This window comes from Anolis sagrei, chromosome Y (assembly GCF_037176765.1).
Source record: "Anolis sagrei isolate rAnoSag1 chromosome Y, rAnoSag1.mat, whole genome shotgun sequence".
In the NCBI taxonomy this organism is placed as follows: domain Eukaryota; kingdom Metazoa; phylum Chordata; class Lepidosauria; order Squamata; family Dactyloidae; genus Anolis; species Anolis sagrei.
This window is the reverse complement of record NC_090035.1, coordinates 81,762,210-81,786,265: the sequence shown is the minus strand read 5'-3', so window position 1 is coordinate 81,786,265 and position 24,056 is coordinate 81,762,210. Positions and strand designations below refer to the sequence as shown.

General features: G+C 43.8%; 1 protein-coding gene across 2 annotated transcripts in view; it reads left to right on the top strand.

The window, feature by feature from the left end:
• Nucleotides 1-279: 279 nt before the first annotated feature.
• Nucleotides 280-24,056, top strand: part of LOC132780564 (nectin-2) — a 140,579-nt gene continuing 116,802 nt past the window's right edge. For both annotated transcript variants that reach the window (XM_067461543.1, XM_067461544.1), the window contains exon 1: nt 280-497. In XM_067461543.1, the coding sequence (XP_067317644.1) occupies nt 437-497 (61 nt within the window). In that variant the 5' untranslated portion in view covers nt 280-436. The remainder of the gene's footprint in view (nt 498-24,056) is intronic.

The window sequence follows — 24,056 nt, the reverse complement described above, 5'->3', positions numbered from 1 at the left end:
CTGTGGAATGAATGCAATTCAATTCTACCTTTAATTGCAATGTCTCGGTGCTATAGAAACATTGGGATCTGTAGTTTCCCAAGACCCTTGACCTGCTCTGGGTGGCAGGAGCGCACTCTGACCCTCCAGAGCTCAAGGCTCAAGGATCCTGAGAGTGACCAATCGGGGCAGCAGGAATCCCTGGGGGGGGGGGGGGGAGGAGGAGGAGGAGGAGGCGGTGGCTGCTTTGGTGGGCGTGTCTCGGCGCTGGCTCCTCCCCGAGGGGGGCGTGGTTGGAGCCTCACCGGGCGCTGGCAGTCGCCTTGAGCCGCCAGACGGGTTGGTTGCTCTGCCTTGCCTTCCTCCTTCCTTCGCAGATCCGGAGCGAGTCCGCTTTCGGGTGGGAACCAGGCTCTTTGGGAGGACGACCCTTGCCCGCCTGCCTCCCTCCCACCCAATGGGCCCCCTTGGGAGCCTCCTCGCCGCCTTGCTTGGCCTCCTCCTCCTCCTCCTGCCAGGTAAGTCCGCCTTGCCTTCTTTCCCTTCCTTTCCCCATTGGGAGAAAGTTTGGCTTCTCCTCGGCCAAGATGGCGAGCCAGGCCACCGGCCCCTTTGGCCAGTCGCCCAGAAGGAGAAGGAAAGAGGCTTAGCAGCACCTGCTGGGGGTTAGTCGCCCTTGGTAACCCCCCCAATCGCTTCTGATCCGCCCTAAGCCTGCCTGCATTCCTTCTTAGAGTAGACCCATTGGGCTCCCTGGATTTCTATTAGAGTAGACCTATAACCTCAAATGCATTTACTCCTGTGTAAACACAGTTGTCTTGAGGGATGGTCCCATGCATGGAGCGCCCCCTGGATTTCTATTAGAGTAGACCTATAACCTCAAATGCATTTACTCCTGTGTAAACACAGTTGTCTTGAGGGAGGGTCCCATGCATGGAGCGCCCCCTGGATTTCTATTAGAGTAGACCTATTACCTCAAATGCATTTACTCCCGTGTAAACCTCAGTTGTCCTAAGGGAGGGTCCCATACATTGGGACCCCCCATTCCACCTCTTTTTCTAGTAGAGTAGACCTATTGTAACCAATGCATTTCCTCCTGTGTAAACTTAGTTGATTTAATGTTGATCCCATGCATTGGGATGCCCCCAACTCGACTTTTTTCTCCATTAGAGTAGACCTATTGTAACCAATGCATTTCCTCCTGTGTAAACTCAGTTGGTTTAATGTTGATCCCATGCATTGGGATGCCCATAACTCCACTCGTTTTCTGTTAGAGTAGACCCATTGGGTCCAGTGCATTTACTCCCGTGTAAACTCGTTTGGTCTAAGGGACGGTCCCATGCCTGGAACACCCCCTGGATTTCTCTTAGAGTAGACCTATTGTAACCAAATGTATTTATACCTGTGTAAGCCCAGTTCACCTGAGAAATGATTGTATATATTGAAGGTACACATAATGGGTTTCCCATTAGAGTAGACCCATTGGAACCAATGCATTTACTCTCATGTAAAGTTAGTTGGACTGAGACTGGATCCAATCCCTTTTTGCTTTCTTTCCTGGATCTGAACTCATTGGAAATGGAGGGATTTAGAGGGGTGGGGGGAAATAAATAAGACACCTCCAGGGGAAACTTTGTGGGTTTCCCAGGGAAATGAAATATCATGTAGTCTCTATCAATCATATACATATATTATTTCTCTGCTACGTAATGATATTATTATTAGTAGTATTAGTAGTAGTAGTATTAATAATAAGAATAGTTTTATTTCTTACCGACCTCTCTGGGGCTCAAGGCGGGTCACAGCCCAGGCAAAACACACAAACATGGCAAAAATTCTGTTCAAATGTAGTTCTGACATACACACACACACACATATATATGTGTATATACATACATACACACACATATATACACACAGATACATACACACACATATATGCCCATATACATACACACATACATACACATATATAAACACACATATATACACACACAAATATAAACACATATATATACACATATGCATACATACACATGCACACACATGCGCACACACACATATACACACATATACATACACATAGACGCACACACATATATGCCCATATACATACACACATATAAACACACATGCACATACATACACATACACACATATATACACATACACACATATAGACACACATATATAAACACTCACATATATACACACATATAGACACACGTATATATACACATATGCATACATACACAAATATAAACACACATATATACACACGTATATATACACATATGCATACATACACATGCACACACATGCGCACACACACATATACACACATATACATACACATAGACACACACACATATATGCCCATATACACACACATATATAAACACACATGCACATACATACACATACACACATATATACACATACACACATATAGACACACATATATACTCACATATATACACACATATAGACACACGTATATATACACATATGCATACATACACACACATACATAGACACACATAGACACACATATATAGACACACATACATACATACACATTGACACATACACACATATATCCATATACATACATACATACACATACACACATGTATGCACACACATATATACACACATACATACACATACACACACGAATATATATACACCCACATACATACATATACATACTCTATGTATGTTTGGAGAGATGATCGGGAAGGGTCCATAGTAGTAGGTAGGTAGGTTGGTAGGTAGGCATAGATTGGCGAGATTATCAATGATTCTATCACCAATCATTGGACATTCCCAGCAAGTGTGTCTTTGGGTGGAACATAATAATAATAATAATAATAATAATAATAATAATAATAATAATAATACATAAATGTGTGTGTGTGTAAGTGAAAATGGGTGCCCAAGCTTGTGTGTGTGTATGGACATATTCTAGAGATGGATCTATCTCCGGTATCTATCTATCTATCTATCTATCTATCTATCTAGGTATTATTGACGTGGAAATCCCAGAAAGTGTCTCTCTCTGTGTAATGAGTGTGTGTGTGTCTCTGTGTGTGTTTGTATATGATATCATAGAGATGAGTCCATAGATCTGTCTGCCTATCTAAGTATCTGTCTAGGTATTATTGGCATGGAAATCCAAGAAAGTGTCTCGGTGTTGTGTGTTTGTGTGTGTGTGTGTGTTTATATATGATATTATAGAGATGAGTCCATACGTCTGTCTGTCTGTCTGTCTATCTATCTATCTATCTATCTATCTATCTATCTAGGTATTATTGTCATGGATATCCCAGAAAGTGTCTCTGTGTAATATGTGTGTGTGACTGTGTGTGTGTTTATATATGATATCATACAGATGAGTCCATAGATCGATCTATCTATCTATCTATCTATCTATCTATCTATCTATCTATCTATCTATCCACCCACCCACCCACCCACCCACCCACCCACCCACCCAATATGTCTGTCTGTCTGTCTATCAATCTACTATCATTTTGAAGAGATTATAATCGGCATGGAAATCCCAGAAAGTGTATATCCTAGAAAGTGACTCATTGTGTGTGTGTGTGTATGTGTCTGTCTCTGTGTGTATATATAGTGTTTGCATATGTATATATGTATGTATGTGTTATGCATGTGTGTGTGTGTGTATGTGTATATATATAATGGCAAGGGCTTTTTAGGTAGTGAGCTGTGATATAGTGTGTATACATCATAGAGATGGATCAATACATATGTATATATGTATGTATGTGTTATGCATGTGTGTGTGTGTGTGTGTGTATATAATGGCAAGGGCTTTTTAGGTAGTGAGCTGTGATATAGTGTGTATACATCATAGAGATGGATCAATAATATGGAGATATCATAGAGAAAGGTTAATTGAAAGTGTGTGTGCATATATATGTATATATGTGTGTATATATATATTAGTTAATTATAAGGTTTTGTTGTGTAGAGAGCTGTAATATAGATTGTGTGTATACACCTATGTATTGATCGTAGAGATGGGTCGATAATATATTTTATTTTGGAGATACAGAGTCAGGTTCATGAAAAGTGTGTGTATATATATATATATTAGAATAATTGTAAAGTCTTGTTATGTCGTGAGCTATAATACAGATTGTGTGTATACTTCTAGGTATTGATCGTAGAGATGGGTTGATAATATATGTTATTTTGGAGATATCATAGAGAAAGGTTCATGGAAAGTGTGTGTGTGTATATATATGCATATATATGTATGTATATGTGTATCTATGTGTACGTATGTGTGTGCATGCATATGCATGCATGTGTGTATGTATGTGTATGTATGTATGTGTATGTATGTATGTGTATGTATGTATGTATGTGTGTGTATATATGTGTGTATATATGTATATATGTATATGTGTGTATATATATGTGTATGTGTGAATATATATGAAATAAGAGCTTTTTATGTAGATTTATACATCTCTATATATGGGATCAATGGTAGAGAGAGAGGTGCATGGAAATCCCCAAAGTCTACATCCCAGAAAGAGTGTGTGTGTGTGTGTTTGTGTGTTTACACCTATACATATTTACCCCTATGTGCATTGATATCTCAATATTGTGACTAGGGCTTCTTCTATAGTTTTCCATGCAACGTAGTCCCATTTCAATCAATGGGATCTGTGTGTGTGTTTGTGTGTTTACACCTATACATATTCACACCTATGCACATTGATATCTCAATATTGTGACTAGGGCTTCTTCTATAGTTTTCCATGCAACATAGTCCTATTCCAATCAATGGGGTCTGGAGGGAAGAGGGATCAATACCAGCCCCATTGGCTTGGCATTGGGTTTCCTTCCCTCCTCTTCCCCTCCCCTTGTTTTGAATCTGCTTCCAAACCTCTTCTTCCTGATCCGAATTCACTCCTTTTATTGCAAACACAGAATTATTTTGGGTGCAGATGGGGATTCCTACGCAATAGGGAGTCTTGTTTCCCGAAGGAATACTCCCCAAGCCCACCAGTATATTTATATATATATTATATATTTTTGTCCAATTGGCTTCCTGATTATTTCGTAGCCAGGAGCCATGGAGTTGCTAAGGGAAAGAGAGCGGGTTGCTCCTCCTTTGCAAGCCTGCTTCGAATGTCTATGCAAAGAATAGGAGACGCAGCAAGAAAGGGGCAGCCAATCAGTAGCCTTCCAGGGAGGACTACAACACCCATCACTCTGCACCGTAGGAACAATAATCCCTAGACACTTGGGATATACGACTGAGCCCTTTCGTCCCCCTGTTGACTTTAGAGCGCTATGGCTTTAATCATGGCACGCCAACAACCTGATGGGATTTGTAGTTTACGAATCCTTAGGGACTCTCGCGCAGTGAACCTATCTAGACTTGTTTGGAAAAGGGTTTGCAATTGCTTGCTTTTTGAGGCTGAGAGAGTGTGACTTGTCCCAATTGGGTTGCCATGGAAATTTGAACCCAGTCCTCTCTCAGGATCCTAGTCCTCAATATTGGATCCCTTTAAAAACTATAGATTTTCTTAAGAGTTCTTCAAATTGGAAGTTTCTATCACCTTCCACTGAGGCTGAGAGAGTGTGACTTGTCCCAGGTCACTCAACGCATTTTCATTAGCCCAGTAGGGTTTTGAATAACAACAACAATACTATGCATTTATTTTCTGCCTCTGATCTAAGCAATCCTGGGAGATGTAGTTTGGGGAAGCTCCAGCACTTCTTTGGCAGTCCAAGTGGGGTAAAACTGTGCTAATTAATGCAGGTGCACCCTTTGCGAAACTACAAATCCCAGGATCCTATCTTATTATCCCAAGACAGTCCAAGTCATGAGTTCAAGTCAATGGGCTTTCCTATGTAGGAGATTTTAATGTTCAAGGTGATGGCCATCTGTTGGGTGTGATTTCGTTGTGCCACCTTGTGTGACAGAAATGGGGGTTGGACTAGATGACCTTATGAGAACATTGAAGGTGGATGGCCATCTGTCGGGTGTGATTTAGTTGTGTCACCTTGCGTGGCAGAAATGGGGGTTGGACTAGATGACCTTTTGAGGTCCCTTCCGGCCTTATGTGACTACTTAGGAGATGGCTGTCCATCTGCCGGGTGTGATTTAGTTGTGTCACCTTGCGTGGCAGAAATGGGGGTTGGACTAGATGACCTTTTGGGGTCCCTTCTGGCCTTATGTGACTACTTAGGAGATGGCTGTCCATCTGCCGGGTGTGATTTAGTTGTGTCATCTTGCGTGGCAGAAATGGGGGTTGGACTAGATGACCTTTTGGGGTCCCTTCTGGCCTTATGGGAGGAGATGGATAGCCATCTGCTGGGTGTGATTTCGTTGTGCCACCTTGCGTGACAGAAATGGGGGTTGGACTAGATGACCTTATGGGAACATTGAAGGTGGATGGCCATCTGAAGGGTGTGATTTAGTTGTGTCACCTGGTGTGACAGAAATGGGGCTGGACTAGATGACCTTATGGGAACATTGAGGGTGGATGGCCATCTGCCGAGTGTGATTTAGTTGTGTCGCCTTGCGTGGCAGAAATGGGGGTTGGACTAGATGACCTTTTGGGGTCCCTTCCGGCCTTATGTGACTACTTAGGAGATGGATGGCCATCTGTCAGGTGTGATTTAGTTGTGTTGCCTTGCGTGGCAGAAATGGGTGTTGGACTAGATGCCCTTTTGGGGTCCCTTCCAGCCTTATGTACTTAGGAGATTTTAACATTGAAGGTTAATGGCCATCTGTCGGGTGTGATTTAGTTGTGTCAACTTGTGTGGCAGAAATGGGGGTTGGACTAGATGACCGTATGGGGTCCCTTCCAGCCTTATGTGACTACTTAGGAGGTGGATGGCCATCTGCCAGGTGTGATTTAGTTGTGCCGCCTTGTGTGGCAGAAATGGAGGTTGGACTAGATGACCTTATGGGGTCCCTTCTGGACTTATGGGACTACTTAGGGGATGGCTGGCCATCCGTCGGGTGTGATTTAGTTGTGTCACCTTGCGTGGCAGAAATGGGAGTTGGACTAGATGACCTTTTGGGGTCCCTTAGGGCCATATATACTTAGGAGATTTTAACATTGAAGGTGGATGGCCATCTGTCGGGTGTGATTAGTTGTGTCACCTTGCGTGGCAGAAATGGGGGTTGGGCTCGATGACCTTATGGGGTCCCTTCCAGCCTTATGTGACTACTTAGGAGATGGATGGCCATCTGTCGGGTGTGATTTAGTTGTGTCACCTTGCGTGGCAGAAATGGGGGTTGGACTGGATGCCCTTTTGGGGTCCCTTCCGGCCTTATGTGACGCCACGACTGGGTGAGTAAGTCCTCCAAACAGTCTGTATGCGGTGACTCATTTTCTCAATGGAAAGCCTTGGGGTTTTTCCGAAATGGTTGGTTCAAAGACTCCTTAACGCATCCATCTGATTGAAAATTCTGCAACGCAATGAGTGGCATCAAATTGGTATATTGTGTAATTAAAATATTGCTAACGCACAACATAGCGTTCCTGCTTGTAAGGTTTTGAAATAGCTGGGCGTTAATGCGGATGCAAACTGGGAAAGGGCGACTGTCCCCTTAAGGAGGATCCGGAAGAAGGGAGTTAAGGGGAGGGGGGGTGTGGCTTGCCACGAAAGCAGGTAACAGAGCCACACCTGGTGCAGGTGTGTGTGCCTGTCTAGATACCTACTTTCAAATCCCTTCTCCAATGAGAGCAATCCCATTCATTTTGCATTTGTTGACGTAGGGTGAGCCCATGCAGTTGAGCCAAAGAGCCTTCGAAGCTGATTTATATAGACTTGGGGAATAGGTTTCTATTTGGATACCCACTCCCATCATCCACAAGTTGTGGATGATAGGAATGGCAGTTCCAAAACAACCTTTTCCTTGTATTTTGGAAGTTTTCTGGAGACTAGGATGCAATGGAGCAATGGCTTCATAACAACAAGAAAGGAGATTCTACCTGAACATTAGGAAGAACTTCCAGACTGTAAGAGCTGTTCAGCAGTGGAACTCTCTGCTTCGGAGTGTGGTGGAGGCTCCTTCTTTGGAGCCTTTGAAACAGAGGCTGGATGGCCATCTGTCGGGGGTGCTTCTTGGCAGAATGTGGTTGGACTTGATGGTCCACAAGATCTCTTCCAACTCTAGGATTCTATGATCTTCCAGACTGTGAGAGGTGTTCAGCAGTGGAACTCTTTGCCCCGGAGTGTGGTGGAGGCTCCTTCTTTGGAGGCTTTGAAACAGAGGCTGGATGGCCATCTGTCAGGGGTGCTTTGAATGCAATATTCCTGCTTCTTGGCAGAATGGGGATGGACTAGATGGCCCACGAGATCTCTTCCAACTCTAAGATTCTACGTATCATTCTACAATCTTCCTAACTGAGAGATCTGTTCAGCAGTGGAACTCTCTGCCCCTGAGTGTGGTAAAGGCTCCTTGTTTGGAGGCTTTGAAACAGATGCTGGATGGCCATCTTTGAATGTGATTGTCCTGCTTCTTGCAAGAATGGGATTGGACTGGATAGCCTACCAGGTCTCTTCCAACTCTAAGATTCTATGATTCCATGGTCTTCCTAACTGTGAGAGCTGTTCGACAGTGGAACTCTCTGCCCTGGAGTGTTGTGGAGGCTTTGAAACAGAGGCTGGATGGCCATCTGTCAGGGGTGCTTTGAACGCGATTGTCCTGCTTCTTGGCAGAATGGGGTTGGACTGGATGGACGATGAGGTGTCTTCCAACTCTAAGATTCTATGATTCTATGATCTTCCTAACTGTGAGAGCTGTTCAACAGTGGAACTCTCTGCCCCAGAGTGTGGTGAAGGCTCCTTCTTTGGAGGCTTTGAAACAGAGGCTGGATGGCCATTTGTTGGGGTGCTTTGAATGTGATTTTCCTGCTTCTTGGCAGGACCTTGACATTTGGGAGTTGTAGTTGCTGGAATTTATAGTTCACCTACAATCAAAGAGCCTTCTGAACTCCACCAACAATGGAATTGAACCAATCTTGCCACACAGAACTCCCACAGCCAACAACAAATACTGGAAGGGTCTGGTGGGCATTGACCTTGAGTTTGGGAGTTGCAGTTCACCTACATCCACCTACATCGTGTGAACTCAAACAATGATGGATTTGGACCAGACTTGGCACGGATACTCAATATGCCCAAATGAGAACATTGGTGGCATTTGGGGAAAATAGACCTTGAAATTTGGGAGTTGTAGTTGCTGGGATTTATAGTTCACCTACAATCAAAGAGCATTCTGAATTCCATCAACGATGGAATTAAACCAAACCTGGCACACAGAACTCCCACAACCACCAGAAAACACTAGAAGGGTTTGGTGGGCATTGACCTTGAGTTTGGGAGTTGTAGTTCAGCTACATCCAGAGAGCACTGTGGACTCAAACAATGATGGATCTGGACGAAACTTAGCATGGATCCTCAATATGCCTAATTATGAACACTGGTGGAGTTTGGGGGAAATAGGCCTTCACAATTAGGAGTTGTACTTGCTGGGATTTATAGTTCACCAACAATCAAAGAGCATTTTGAGCCCCACCAACGACAGAATTGGGGCAAACTTCCCACACAGAACCCCCATGACCAACAGAAAACACTGAAGGGATTTAGGAGCAATTGACAGTGATTTAGGGGAGATGTAGTTCACCTACATTTGGAGAGCACTCTGAACTCAAATTATTATGCCAGAGAAGTTCCTAAGACCTTCTGATGGTCTTTGGTGACCCCTCTGAAACCCCTTTGCAACCCCCCCCCCGGGGTCCCGACCCCCAGGTTGAGAATCACTGCTTTATAAGGTTTTCTGAAGTGAGGAGATGGGTTTGCCAGTTTTTTCCACCTGAAACAACACCAGGTGTTTTGTTGGCGGTCTCCCATCCAAGTCCTAACCTTGGCTGGCCCTGCTTAGCATCCCAAATTGGAGACATTGGGTCCCTTTTGGGTATTGGAAGCCCTCTCCGGAGGAAACCCTATGGGAGTGTGCTGCTTTTTGGTGTAGTTTTGTTGTGTCCCTATGTTGACGTGTTACTTGCGGTATCTGAGAAATCATATGTGAAAACACAGGTGAGCAACACACCTGGCTGCTCTCTCCTTGTCTCGGCAGGTTGTTTTCGCCTTGCGGTGACCTGAAAGTGAACCCGTCATGGGGTTTTCTTGGCAAGGTTGGTTCCGAACAGGTTTGCCAAGGCCTTCTGCCAGAATCCTATTGGTGCATCAATACTAAGTTTGACCCCACTTTTATTCAATGCTATGGGACTCTGGGAGTTGTAGTTTCTCAAGGTCTTTGGCCTTCTGCAAAAAACTACGGATTGTGTGGATAAAGGTGCTAAACTGCATTCATTCTACCGTGTAGAGAAGGTGAAAGACCTTGGAAAACTACAACGCCCAGACTTCCATGTCAAACTGCATTTACTCTCCAGTTTATACACACCCAGAGAAGGTGAAAAGACCTTGGGAAACTATAAATCCCACGATTTGATTGCATTGAGCCATGGTGGTTAAAGTGGTGCCAAAATGCACCCATTCTGCAGTGTAGACACACCCAGAAAAGATATTGGAGAACTACAACTCCCAACGTTCCGTAGCATTGAGCCATAGCAGTTTGAGTGATGTCAAACTGCATTTATACACCACACAGAGAAGGTGAAAAGACCTTGGGAAACTATAAATACCACGATTCCATTGCATTGAGCCATAGTGGTTAAATAGTTCCAAAATGCATCCCATGCTACAGTATAGACATACCCAGAAAAGATATTGGAAAACTACAACTCCCAAATTTCCGTAGCATTGAGCCATAGCAGTTCGAGTGATGCCAAACTGCATTTACTCTCCAGTTTATACACACCCAGAGAAGGTGAAAAGACCTTGGGAAACTATACATCCCATGATTACATTGCATTGAGCTATAGTGGTTAAAGTAGTTCCAAAATGCATCCCATGCTACAGTATAGACATACCCAGAAAAGATATTGGAAAACTACAACTCCCAAAGTTCCGTAGCATTGAGCCATAGCAGTTCACGTGATGCCAAACTGCATTTACTCTCCAGTTTATACACACCCAGAGAAGGTGAAAAGACCTTGGGAAACTATACATCCCATGATTACATTGCATTGAGCTATAGTGGTTAAAGTAGTTCCAAAATGCATCCCATGCTACAGTATAGACATACCCAGAAAAGATATTGGAAAACTACAACTCCCAAAGTTCCGTAGCATTGAGCCATAGCAGTTCACGTGATGCCAAACTGCATTTACTCTCCAGTTTATACACACCCAGAGAAGGTGAAAAGACCTTGGGAAACTAGACATCCCATGATTACATTGCATTGAGCTATAGTGGTTAAAGTGGTGCCAAACTGCACCCATTCTACAGTATACAGGAAAGGGTGAAAGACCTTGGGAAACTATAAATCTCACTATTACATTGCCTTGAGCCATGGTGGTTAAAATGGTTCTGAACTGCATCCATTCTACAGTATAGAATAACCCGGAGGAGGTGAAAGATCTTGGAAAACTACAACTCCCAGAGTTCTCTAGCATTGAGCCAGGGCAATTTGAGTGGTGCATTTTGGCACCACTCAAAGTGCATTTATTCTCCAGTGTAGACACACCCAGAGAAGGTGAAAGGCCTTGGGAAACTATAAATCCCACTGTTCCATTGCCTTGAGTCATGATGGTTAAAATGGTGCCAAACTGCATTCATTCTACAGTATAAATTAACGCAGAGGAGGTGAAAGACCTTGGAAATCTACAACTCCCAGAGTTCCCTAGTATTGAACCATGGCAGTTTGAGTGGTGTATTTTGGCACCGCTCACACCGCGAGAAGGTGAAAGGTCTTGGGAAACTATAAATCCCAGGATACCATTGCATTGAGCCACAGTGGTTAAAGTGGCGCCAAAATGCATCCATTCTACAGGAAAAGGGCGAAAGACCTTGGAAAACTACAAATCCCACTATTACATTGCCTTGAGCCATGGAGATACAGGAAAAGGTGAAAGACCTTGGGAAACTATAAATCCCACTATTACATTGCCTTGAGCCATGATGGTTAAAATGGTGCCAAAATGCATCCATTCTACAGTATAAATTAATGCTGAGGAGGTGAAAGACCTTGGAAAACTACAACTCCCGAAGTTCCCTAGTATTGAACCATGGCAGTTTCGATACCGCTCATACCGTGAGAAGGTGAAAGGCCTTGAGAAACTATAAATCCCACGATACCATTGCGCTGAGCCACGGTAGTTAAAGTGCCACCAAAATGCATCCATTCTACAGGAAAAGGGAGAAAGACCTTGGGAAACTATAATTTCCCAAGGTCATTCGCCTTCTCTGGGTGTGTCTACACTAGAGAACTGCCCTGGCTCAATGCTAGAGAACTCTGGGAGTTGTAGTTTTCTAAGCTCTTTCACCTCCTCTGGGTTCATTTATACTGTAGAATGGATGCAGTTTGGCACCACTTTAGCCACCATGGCTCAAGCCAATGTAATCATGAGATTTCTAGTTTCCCAAGGTTTTTCACCCGTTCCTGTATACTGTAGAATGGATGCAGTTTGGCCCCACTTTAGCCAACGTGGCTCAACGCAATGTAATCATGGGATTTATAGTTTCCCAAGGTTTTTCACCCATTCCTGTATACTGTAGAATGGATGCATTTTGGCACCACTTTAACCACCATGGCTCAAGCCAATGTAATCATGAGATTTATAGTTTCCCAAGGTTTTTCACCCATTCCTGTATACTGTAGAATGAATGCATTTTGGCACCACTTTAGCCACCGTGGCTCAACGCAATGGTATCCTGGGATTTATAGTTTCTCAAGGTTTTTCACCCATTCCTGTATACTGTACAATGGATGCATTTTGGCACCACTTTAGCCACCGTGGCTCAACGGTATCCTGGGATTTATAGTTTACCAAGGCCTTTCACCTTCTCTGGGTGTGTCTACAATTCGACAATCTCTCGAAGCACCCTCAATTCGAACTCCAAACCACGACACTACTTTTCTTGCTAGCACCCTTGGTTATTATGGGATGTTTAGTTGGCGCATCCGGACACGCCTTCCCCATTTTGTGGCCATCCTGAAATAATTGCTTGCCTGCCTGCCTTTCCGAAGGGAAAGGAGTCGCTCCTTTGGGACGTTTTGAGAACCTGTTGGGTTGCAGAGCCCACACCTGTTACCTGGGGAAGGAGAGCTTGTGGCGGGGAGTCACGAGGAAGAATGCGTGGTGTGTTTGTTTGCGCTTCCAAAGGGGAAAATGGAACTTGGCAGGCGGTGGCGGGTTCCCATAAATAACAACCTTGGGTTTGTATACATAGCATTGCAAGAGAACACTTACCTTTATGGCCTCACCCTCCTGCGTGTAAACAGAGAGGTTACTCTCCAAAAGCAATATAATTGCAATATAATTTAGTGCCTCACCAAACTACAGAGCCCTGTGGATGTATCTCCACTTTAGTTTGACACCCATTTAGCTGCCGTGGTTCCATCCTGTGGAATCTGGGAGCTGTAGTTTTGCAAGATTTTCTGACAAAGTTGAGTGTGAACTACAACCCCCAGGATCCCATGACACGACTGTATCCATTCGACAACAGAGATGCACCTGTAGGGCTCTGTAGTTTAATTTTGCAGGCTATTGGGCTTCTCTACCAAAGTTGAGTGTGAACTACAACTCTCACGATCCCATAAGGTGGTGCCAAACTACATGCATTCAATGGCACCCATAAGGCTCTGTAGTTTAGTTTAGTTTTGCAAGCTATTAGGCTTCTCTGCCAAAGTTAAGTGTGAACTACAACTCCCAGGATCCCATAATATGGTGCCAAACTACATGCATTCAACGGCACCCATAGGGCTCTGTAGTTTAGTTTAGTTTTGCAAGCTATTAGGCTTCTCTGCCAAATTGAGTGTGAACTACAACTCCCACAATCCCATAACGTGGTGCCAAACTATATGCATTCAATGGCAATGAGGCACCTGTAGGGCTCTGTAGTTTAGTTTTCCAAGCTATTTAGGTTCCTCTGCCAAAGTTAAGTGTGAACTACAACTCCCAGGATCCCATAACATGGTGCCAAACTACATGCATTCAACAGCAGTGATGCACCCGTAGGGCTCTGTAGTTTGGTTTTGCAAGCTATTTAGGCTTCTCTGCCAAAGTTAAATGTGAACTACAACTCCCACAATCCCATAACATGGTGCCAAGCTACATGCATTCAACGGCAATGATGCACCCGTAGGGCTCTTTAGTTTGGTTTTGCAAGCTATTAGGCTTCTCTGCCAAAGTTGAGTGTGAACTACAACTCCCACGATCCCATAACGTGGTGCCAAACTGCATGCATTCAACAGCAGTGATGTACCCGTAGGGCTCTGTAGTTTAGTTTTGCAAGCTATTTAGGTTTTTCTGCCAAAGTTGAGTGTGAACTACAACTCCTAGGATCCCATAACGTGGGGGTGAACTGTATTCATTCTGTTGGAATTCAACCCCACACTACCCAAGTCTCAAGTCCTCAATGAGGAGCAGTTAGTTAGCTTAGTATAGACTAAGGGTTTTCCTTCCCCCATGTCGAATCCGGGGAGAGCGTGGATGAGCTTCCACTGTCAGCTCCAGCTTCTCATGCGGGGACATGAGAGAAGCCTCCCACAAGGATAGTAAAACATCAAAAAGACATCTGGGCATCCCCTGGGCAATGTTCTTGCAGACAGCCAATTCTCACACCAGAAGCGACTTGCAGTTTCTCAAGTCACCCCTGACACGAAAAAAAGTCTCCTGAATGAGAAGGTGAAAGGCCTTGTGAAACTACAACTCCCAGGGTTCCATTGAGTTACAGTTAAACTGGAGTTAAACCACATTCATTCGACACTGTGGATTTACCCAGAGAAGGTGAAAGGACTTGAAAAACTACAACTCCCAGGGTTCAATTGAGCTACAGTTAAAGTGGAGTTAAACCACATTCATTCGACAGTGTGGGTGCACCCAGAGAAGGTGAAAGGCCATGTGAAACTACAACTCCTAAGGTTCCATTTAAAGTGGAGTTAAACCACATTCATTCAACAGTGTGGAGGCACCCAGAGAAGGTGAAAGCCCTTGTGAAACTACAACTCCCAAGGCTCCATTGGATGCCATCATTAGTTTCTCCAAATATTTCAAAACAATGTCCACAAAAAAAGCAAAGTTTACTTTTGCAGTTTTATAGAAACTGCAATTTTTTGCAAAGTTTTGCTATACCATTGTATGTTGTTGTTGTGATGTTGTTGTGGACCTCCATATCCACACATTCCCGCATCTATAGCTTGAAAGTATTCACAGAGGCAAAGTTGGATTTTGCAGGGGTTGTTGTGTGTTTTCCAGGCAGTCTGGCCATGTTCCAGAAGCATTGTCTCCTGATGTTTCGCCTGTATCTATGGCAGGAAAACACACAACAACCCAGTGATTGTGGCCTTGAAAGCCTTCAACAACACTTTGATGTTGCCGTTTTGTAGAAGAGGTGCCATTTGTACATAATGGGGATTGGAGCATCTGCAGGTTTTGGATTTCCACTGGAACCAAATCCCAGTGACTATTTATTGTACACAGAGCCAGGCGATGGAGTGTTGCTGTTGTTGTTATCGTTTGTTTACCAAAATTTGCATGGGAATTTGCAAGGAAACAAGGCCGAACAATGGCATCCTGCGTGCACAATCTGCACACAGAAGGGAAGGAGGAGTGACAAATCAAGGCAACGATACGATGCAACGGCAAAGTAAATCATCCAATAAACATGCCAACCACAACATCATGCAAAACAACAATATGCATTATGGAAATATACAAAACACCAAGTTACAACATTGTGTTTTTGAAAACAGCAAGTAATAGTGCAGTCTGCAAATGCATCCAAATAGCAGAAGAGTTTAATTTCCATGCTAAGGAATAGGCTTGGGTTTGTTGGACTGTGTTTCCCAGTATTCTTGGTTGTCGACTGCCTTTGCTAGGGAAGATGGGAGTTGTAGTCCAATGGCATTAAGAACATGCAATAGTTTTCAAAACAAGCAAGGAATGGCGCAGTCTGCAGATGCATGCAAATAGCAGAAGAGTTTAATTTCCATGCTAAGGAATAGGTTTGGGTTTGTTGGACTGCGTTTCCCAGCATTCTTGGTTGCCGACTGCCTTTGCTAAGGGAGATGGGAGTTGTAGTCCAATGGCATTAAGAACTTGCAATAGTTTTCAGTTTAGTTTTTAAAAAGAGCAAGGAATTGCACAGTCTGCAAATGCATCAAAGCAGCAGAAAAGTTTTATTTCTATGCTAAGGATCAGTTTGGGTTTGTTGGATTGCATTTCCCAGCATTCTTGGTTGTCAGATGCCTTTGCTAGGGAAAATGGGAGTTGTAGTCCAATGGCATTAAGAACATGCAGTAGTTTTCAATTGAGTTATTAAAAAGAGCAAGGAATGGTGAAAGGAATAGTGTTGGGTTTGTTGGACTGCATTTCCCAGCATTCTTGGTTATCAACTGCCTTTGCTAGGGAAGATGGGAGTTGTAGTCCAGTGGTGTCAAGAACATGCAATCGTTTTCAGTTGAGTTTTTAAAGCGAGCAAGTAACAGCGCAGTCTGCAAATACGTCCAAATAGCAGAAGAGTTTAATTTCCAGTATTCTTGGTTGTCGACTGCCTTTGCTAAGGAAGATGGGGCTTGTAGTCCAATGGTGTTAAGAACATGCAATAGTTTTCAGTTGAGTTTTTAAAATGATTAAGGAACAGTGCATTCTGCAAACAACACAAAAGTTTTATTTCTGTGCTAAGGAATATGTTTGGGTTTGTTGGACTGCATTTCCCAGCATTCTTGGTTGTCAGGTGCCTTTGCTAGGGAAGATAGGAGTTGTAGTCCAATGACATTAAGAATATGCAATAGTTTTCAAAATGAGCAAGGAATGGCGCAGTAGGCAAATGCATCCAAACAGCAGAAAAGTTTTATTTCTCTGCTAAGGATCAGTTTGGGTTTGTTGGACTGCGTTTCCCAGCATTCTTGGTTGTCAAATGCCTTTGCTAGTGAAGATGGGAGTTGTAGTCCAGTGGTGTCAAGAACATGCAATCGTTTTCAGTTGAGTTTTTAATTTGAGCAGGGAATTGCACAGTCTACAAATGCATCCAAACAGCAGAAAAGTTTCATTTCCATGCTAAGGAATAAACTTGGGTTTGTTGGACTGCGTTTCCCAGCATTCTTGGTTGTCAGGTGCCTTTGCTCAGGAATATGGGACTTGTAGTCCAATGGCATTAAGAACATGCAATAATTTTCAAAACGAGCAAGGAATGGCGCAGTCTAAATGCATCCAAACAGCAGAAAAGTTTTATTTCCGTGCTAAGGAAAATGTTTGGGATTGTTGGGCTGTGTTTCCCAACAATCTTGCTTGTCAAATGCCTTTCCTAGTGAAGATGGGAGTTGTAGTCCAATGGTGTTAAGAACATGCAATAGTTTTCAGTTGAGTTTTTAAAAAGTGCAAGGAATGGTGCAGTCTGCAAATGCATCCAAACAGCAGAAAAGTTTTATTTCTCTGCTTAGGAATGGTTTGTTGGATTGAGCTTCCCAGCAGTCTTGGTTGCCTTTGCTCAGGAAGATGGGAGTTGTAGTCCAATGGCATTGAGAAGGATGCCATCCAGACCCTTCCAAGTTACACTCTGTGAATGGTAAGACTACAAATCCCAGCATTATCCAGCTTTTTTTCCTTGTCAGGGGAGACTTGAAGCTGCAAGTTGCTGCTGGTGTGAGAGAATTGCCACCCTATGGGAGGGTTCTCTCATGTTCCTGTATTAGAAGTTGAAGCTGACAGAGGGAGCTCACCCTGCTCACTGGATTCGAACCACCGACCTTTCACAAGAGTTTAACTCATTGCACCATGGGGGCTGCTATTCTCAATCTGAGACGGATGGGTTTTGGAGTCTGCCAATCTCTGGTTCTTCCTTTGCTTGGGTTTCGGTTATTGTTGACATCTTTCCCCAAATATTTTCCAAGGAAACAATGACCTATTGAAACTTTGATACCTCTTGAAGTTACTCTTTTGCAAAGTTTGGCTCGAAGAGTTGCCAAGCTGGGACTTTTATCTGTTTCTTGGTGTGTTAAGCGGAGGAGAAAATATCGAAATGAGGGAAGGACGGGGAGCAAGGGAACGGCGTGAGCCTCGCACGGTTTGCACAGACGATTTTCCCATACTTTCCGAAAGATAAGGTCCGTGGGATTTTTATTGCCTGTTGACAGAAAAGAGGACTCCCTTTGCAGAGGCACAGAATCCTCTTTTGTCCTCCTTTTTCTCCCCCCATCTTTCAAAATATGTTTCCTTTTCCAGCAGGAAAGACACTCCAATAAATACTTTTGACCTCCACTTGTTTTTTTCCCCTTATAAGGAGCCAATGAGGAGGAGGAGAATGGGTTGCATCGCTTACCTTTTCTCTCAAGGCAAAGAGGGACAACATGGCTAAAATGACATAAATACAAACATAAGACTGTTGCAACAAAGACTCACAGACATGAAGTCAAAAGGTTGCAATAACAGACGAGGAGAAATGCACTCTGTGCATGCCCAGAGGCAATCGTTTTGCATGTTCCAACACAAAAATGCAATCAAATGCACTTGTGAGTTGACAATCTTTAGTAGTGGAGGGGAAATGCACTCTGTGCATGCTCAGAAGCAATCGTTTTGCATGTTCCAACACAAAAATGCAACCAAAGGGAAACACTTGTGAGTTGATTGTCTTTAGTAGTGGAGACACTAAATCTGTAAGTTCCAATGAAAAGGGGATTTTGGGGGGGGATAGTACTTACTTGCAGTGGGGAAATTCACTCTGTGCATGCTCAGAGGCAATCGTTTTGCATGTTCCAACACAAAAATGCAACCAAAGGCACTTGTGAGTTGATTGTCTTTAGTAGTGGAGGAGAAATGCACTCTGTGCATGCTCAGAGGCAATAATTTTGCGAGTTCCAACACAAAAATGCAACAAAGGGAGGCACTTGTGAGTTGATTGTCTTTACCAGTGGAGGGGAAATGCACTCTGTGCATGCTCAGAGGCAATCGTTTTGCATGTTCCAACACAAAAATGCAACCAAAGGCACTTGTGAGTTGATTGTCTTTAGTAGTGGAGGAGAAATGCACTCTGTGCATGCTCAGAGGCAATAATTTTGCGAGTTCCAACACAAAAATGCAACAAAGGGAGGCACTTGTGAGTTGATTGTCTTTACCAGTGGAGGGGAAATGCACTCTGTGCATGCTCAGAGGCAATCGTTTTGCATGTTCCAACACAAAAATGCAACCAAAGGCACTTGTGAGTTGATTGTCTTTAGTAGTGGAGGAGAAATGCACTCTGTGCATGCTCAGAGGCAATAATTTCGCGAGTTCCAACACAAAAATGCAACAAAGGGAGGCACTTGTGAGTTGATTGTCTTTAGTAGTGGAGGAGAAATGCACTCTGTGCATGCTCAGAGGCAATAATTTTGCGAGTTCCAACACAAAAATGCAACAAAGGGAGGCACTTGTGAGTTGATTGTCTTTACCAGTGGAGGGGAAATGCACTCTGTGCATGCTCAGAGGCAATCGTTTTGCATGTTCCAACACAAAAATGCAACCAAAGGCACTTGTGAGTTGATTGTCTTTAGTAGTGGAGGAGAAATGCACTCTGTGCATGCTCAGAGGCAATAATTTCGCGAGTTCCAACACAAAAATGCAACAAAGGGAGGCACTTGTGAGTTGATTGTCTTTAGTAGTGGAGACACTAAATCTGTAAGTTCCAATGAAAAGGGGATTTGGAGGGGGGGGATAGTACTTACTTGCAGTGAGGAAATGCACTCTGTGCATGTTCAGAGGCAATCATTTTGCGTGTTCCAACACAAAAATGCAATCAAAGGGAGGCACTTGTGATTGATTGTCTTTAGTAGTGGAGGGGAAATGCACTCTGTGCATGCTCAGAAGCAATTGTTTTGCATGTTCCAACACAAAAATGCAATCAAATGCACTTGTGAGTTGATAACCTTTAGTAGTGGAGGGGAAATGCACTCTGTGCATGCTCAGAGGCAATAATTTTGCATGTTCCAACACAAATATGCAACTAAAGGAAGACACTTGTGAGTTTATTGTCTTTACTAGTGGAGGAGAAATGCACTCTGTGCATGCTCAGAGGCAATCATTTTGCATGTCTTTACTAATTGAAGGGAAATGTACTTTGTGCATGCTCAGAGACACATCTGTAAGTTCTAACAAAAAGGGGGGATTTTGGGGTTGCTAGTACTTACTTGCAGTGGGGAAATGTACTCTGTGCATGCTCAGAGGCAGTCATTTTGCATGTCTTTACTAGTGGAGGGGAAATGCACTCTGTGCATGCTCAGAGACACTAAATCTCTAACAAAATGGGGAATCTTGAGGTTGATAGTTCTTACTTTAAGTGGGGAAATGCACTCTGTGCATGCTCAGAAGCAATCATTTTGCATGTCTTTACTAATGGAGGGGAAATGTACTTTGTGCAAGCTCAGAGACACCACATCTGTAAGTTCTAACAAAAAGGGGTGATTTTGGGGTTGATAGTTCTTACTTGCAGTGGGGAAATGCATTCTGCATGCTCAGAGGCAATCATTTTGCATGTATTTACTAATGGAGGGGAAATGCACTCTGTGCATGCTCAGAGACACTAAATCTGTAAGTTCTAAAAAAGGGGGATTTTTGGGTTGATAGTTCTTACTTGCAGTGGGGAAATGCACTCTGTGCATGCCCAGAGGCAATCATTTTGCATGTCTTTACTAATGGAGGGGAAATGTTCTTTGTGCATGCTCAGGGACACTAAATCTGTAAGATCTCTTACAAAAAGGGGGATTTTTGGGTTGATAGTACTTACTTGCAGTGGGGAAATGCACTCTGTGCATGCTCAGAGGCAATAGTTTTGCATGTTCCAACACAAAAATACAATCAAAGGGAGGCACTTGTGAGTTGATTGTGTTTAGTAGTGGAGGGGAAGCGCACTTTCTGCATGCTCAGAGGCACTCAAACTGCAAGTGCTAACCCAAAAGGTGATTATGCTTACCAGCAGGGGGGAAATGCACTCTGTACATGCTCAGAGACAGTCGCCACGTTTGAAAACTAGCATTTTGAGTTGCTTCTGTTTAACAGCGGAGGGGGGAAATGCACTCCGTGCATGCTCAGAGGCGCTCAAACTGCAAGCGCTAACTCCAAAGGTGACTACCCAGCAGAGGGGACATGCACTCTGTTCATGCTCAGGGACAGTCGACACGTTTGAAAACTAGCATTTTGAGTTGCTTCAGCTTAACAGCAGAGGAGGGAAATGCACTCTGTTCATGCTCAGAGGTGCTCAATCTGCAAGATCTTAACACACAAAGAAAACCAAAGGAGATAGAAATGGAGACAAGAACACCTCTCTTAAGGCTTGGTTAATTCTGGTTATTTCCCCCCTCCGTTCAGGTGTATTCTACTCCAGATCCCAGAATCCCTAGCTGCTGGGGATGGTTGCTCACATTCCTCCGACACACCTGGATGGAGTCCGTTGAAAGCTTGCTTTTTGACCTTAAATTTTCCCTTTTTTGCGGTTAATTGTGCATGTCTGAACACTGGATGCCCGCTGGCTCCTTTGCTCTGTGCAGCATTTCCCCGAGATCCTCGGAGACTCCTCCGCACTCCGAAGACAAGCTGCGGAAAATGTAACTCCAGATCGAGTGCAAACCCTGATTTCCTATCCCTTGGCATTCCTTCTTTTCAAAATGTATTCAAAATGAAAAAAAGTTGCAAAAAGAAGTCGAGAAGTTGCATTTACGCATTGCACGAATGCAGCAAACCGTGCAATGCAAAAGAGAAATAGTTCTAGTAAAGTAAACAAGGTCCATTTACCCTGCAGAGTTGATACAGAAAGGAGGAAACTATGAAAATGAACAAAATCTGGCTACCAATATTAAAAAAAACTCTAAAATTACAGCAGCAAAACAATCTGGGACATCTAACCACCTCTAAACAAAAGATTCCCTCAGGCTCTGCCAGGCCACCAAATGCTAATCAAGGTGGTCAGTTGAAACATTCACACCTAGCTCCACCAGACAAGAGTCCTTTGTCCCACCCTGGTCATTCCTCAGATATGTAAACCCATTTTTCCTAGTTCCAACAGTCCTCACTACCTCTGAGGATGCTTGCCATAGATGCAGGCGAAACGTCAGGAGAAAATGCCTCTAGACCATGGCCATATAGCCCGAAAAAACCTAAAACAACCCATTCACCTAGCTCCAGCAGACAAGAGTCCTTTGTCCCACCCTGGTCCTTCCACAGACATATAAACCCATTGTCCTAATTCCAACAGACCTCACTACCTCTGAGGATGCTTGCCACAGATGCAGGCGAAACGTCAGGAGAGAATGCCTCTAGACCATGGCCATATAGCCCGAAAAAACCTACAACAACCCATTGATATAGTTTGACTCCACTCACTCGGTCCTAGGGAGTGCTGGGAGTTGTAGTTTGGCACTCTTCAGTGGAGGAGACTTCAGACCTTGGGAAACTACAACTCCCAGGATTCTGTTGTTAAAGCGGTGCCATGTTGCATCCATTCTGCAACAGAGATGGATCAGTTCCTGAGTCTCGAATGCAGCAACACAAAAGGGAAATAGGTCTAGGCCCCTAATGAAGCCACACTGAAGTAAACAAGATCCAATTAATGCAGTTTGAGTCCCATTTCACTGCCATGGCTTAGTGCTATGGAGTCCTGGGAGTTGTAGTTTGGGGTAAACAAGGTCCATTTAACGCAGTTAGACCCTACTTTTACTGCCATGGCACAATGCTATGGAGTCCTGGGAGTTGTAGTTTGACACTCTTCCGTGGAGGAGACTTCAGACCTTGGGCAACTACAACTTCCAGGATTCCATCGTTAAAGTGGTGCCAGCTGCATCCATTCTGCGATGTAGATGCACCAGTTTCGGAGGCACGAATGCAAATCGTGTAATGCTAAAGGGAAATAGGTCTAGGCTCCTAATAAAGCCACACCAAAGTAAACAAGATCCATTTAATGCAATTTGAGCCGACTTTCACTGTCATGGCTTAGTGCTCTGGAGTCCTGGGAGTTGTAGCTTGGTGTAAACAAGGTCCATTTAATGCAGTTAGACCCCACTTTTACTGCCATGGATCAGTGCTATGGAGTCCTGGGAATTGTAGTTTGGTCCATTTAACACAGTTAGACCCCACTTTTACTGCCATGGATCAGTGCTATGGAGTCCTGGGAGTTGTAGCTTGGTGTAAACAAGGTGCATTTAACACAGTTAGACTCCACTTTTACTGCCATGGCTTAGTGCTATGGAGTCCTGGGAGTTGTAGTTTGGTGTAAACAAGGTCCATTTAATGCAGTTAGACCCCACTTTTACTGCCATGGATCAGTGCTATGGAGTCCTGGGAGTTGTAGCTTGGTGTAAACAAGGTCCATTTAACACAGACCCCACTTTTACTGCCATGGCTTAGTGCTCTGGAGTCCTGGGAGTTGTAGCTTGGTGTAAACAAGGTCCATTTAATGCAGTTAGACCCCACTTTTACTGCCATGGCTTAGTGCTCTGGAGTCCTGGGAGTTGTAGTTTGGTGTAAACAAGGTCCATTTAATGCAGTTAGACCCCACTTTTACTGCCATGGCTTAGTGCTATGGAGTCCTGGGAGTTGTACTTTGGTGTAAACAAGATCCATTTGACGCAGTTAGACCCCACTTTTACTGCCATGGATCAGTGCTATGGAGTCCTGGGAGTTGTAGTTTGTTGTAAACAAGGTCCATTTGACGCAGTTAGATGCCACTTTTACTGCCATGGATCAGTGCTCTAGAGTCCTGGGAGTTGTAGTTTGGGGTAAACAAGGTGCATTTAACACAGTTAGACGCCACTTTTACTGCCATGGATCAGTGCTATGGAGTCCTGGGAGTTGTAGTTTGGTGTAAACAAGGTCCACTTAACGCAGTTAGACCCCACTTTTACTGCCATGGATCAGTGCTATGGAGTCCTGGGAGTTGTAGTTTGGTGTAAACAAGGTCCATTTAACGCAGTTAGACCC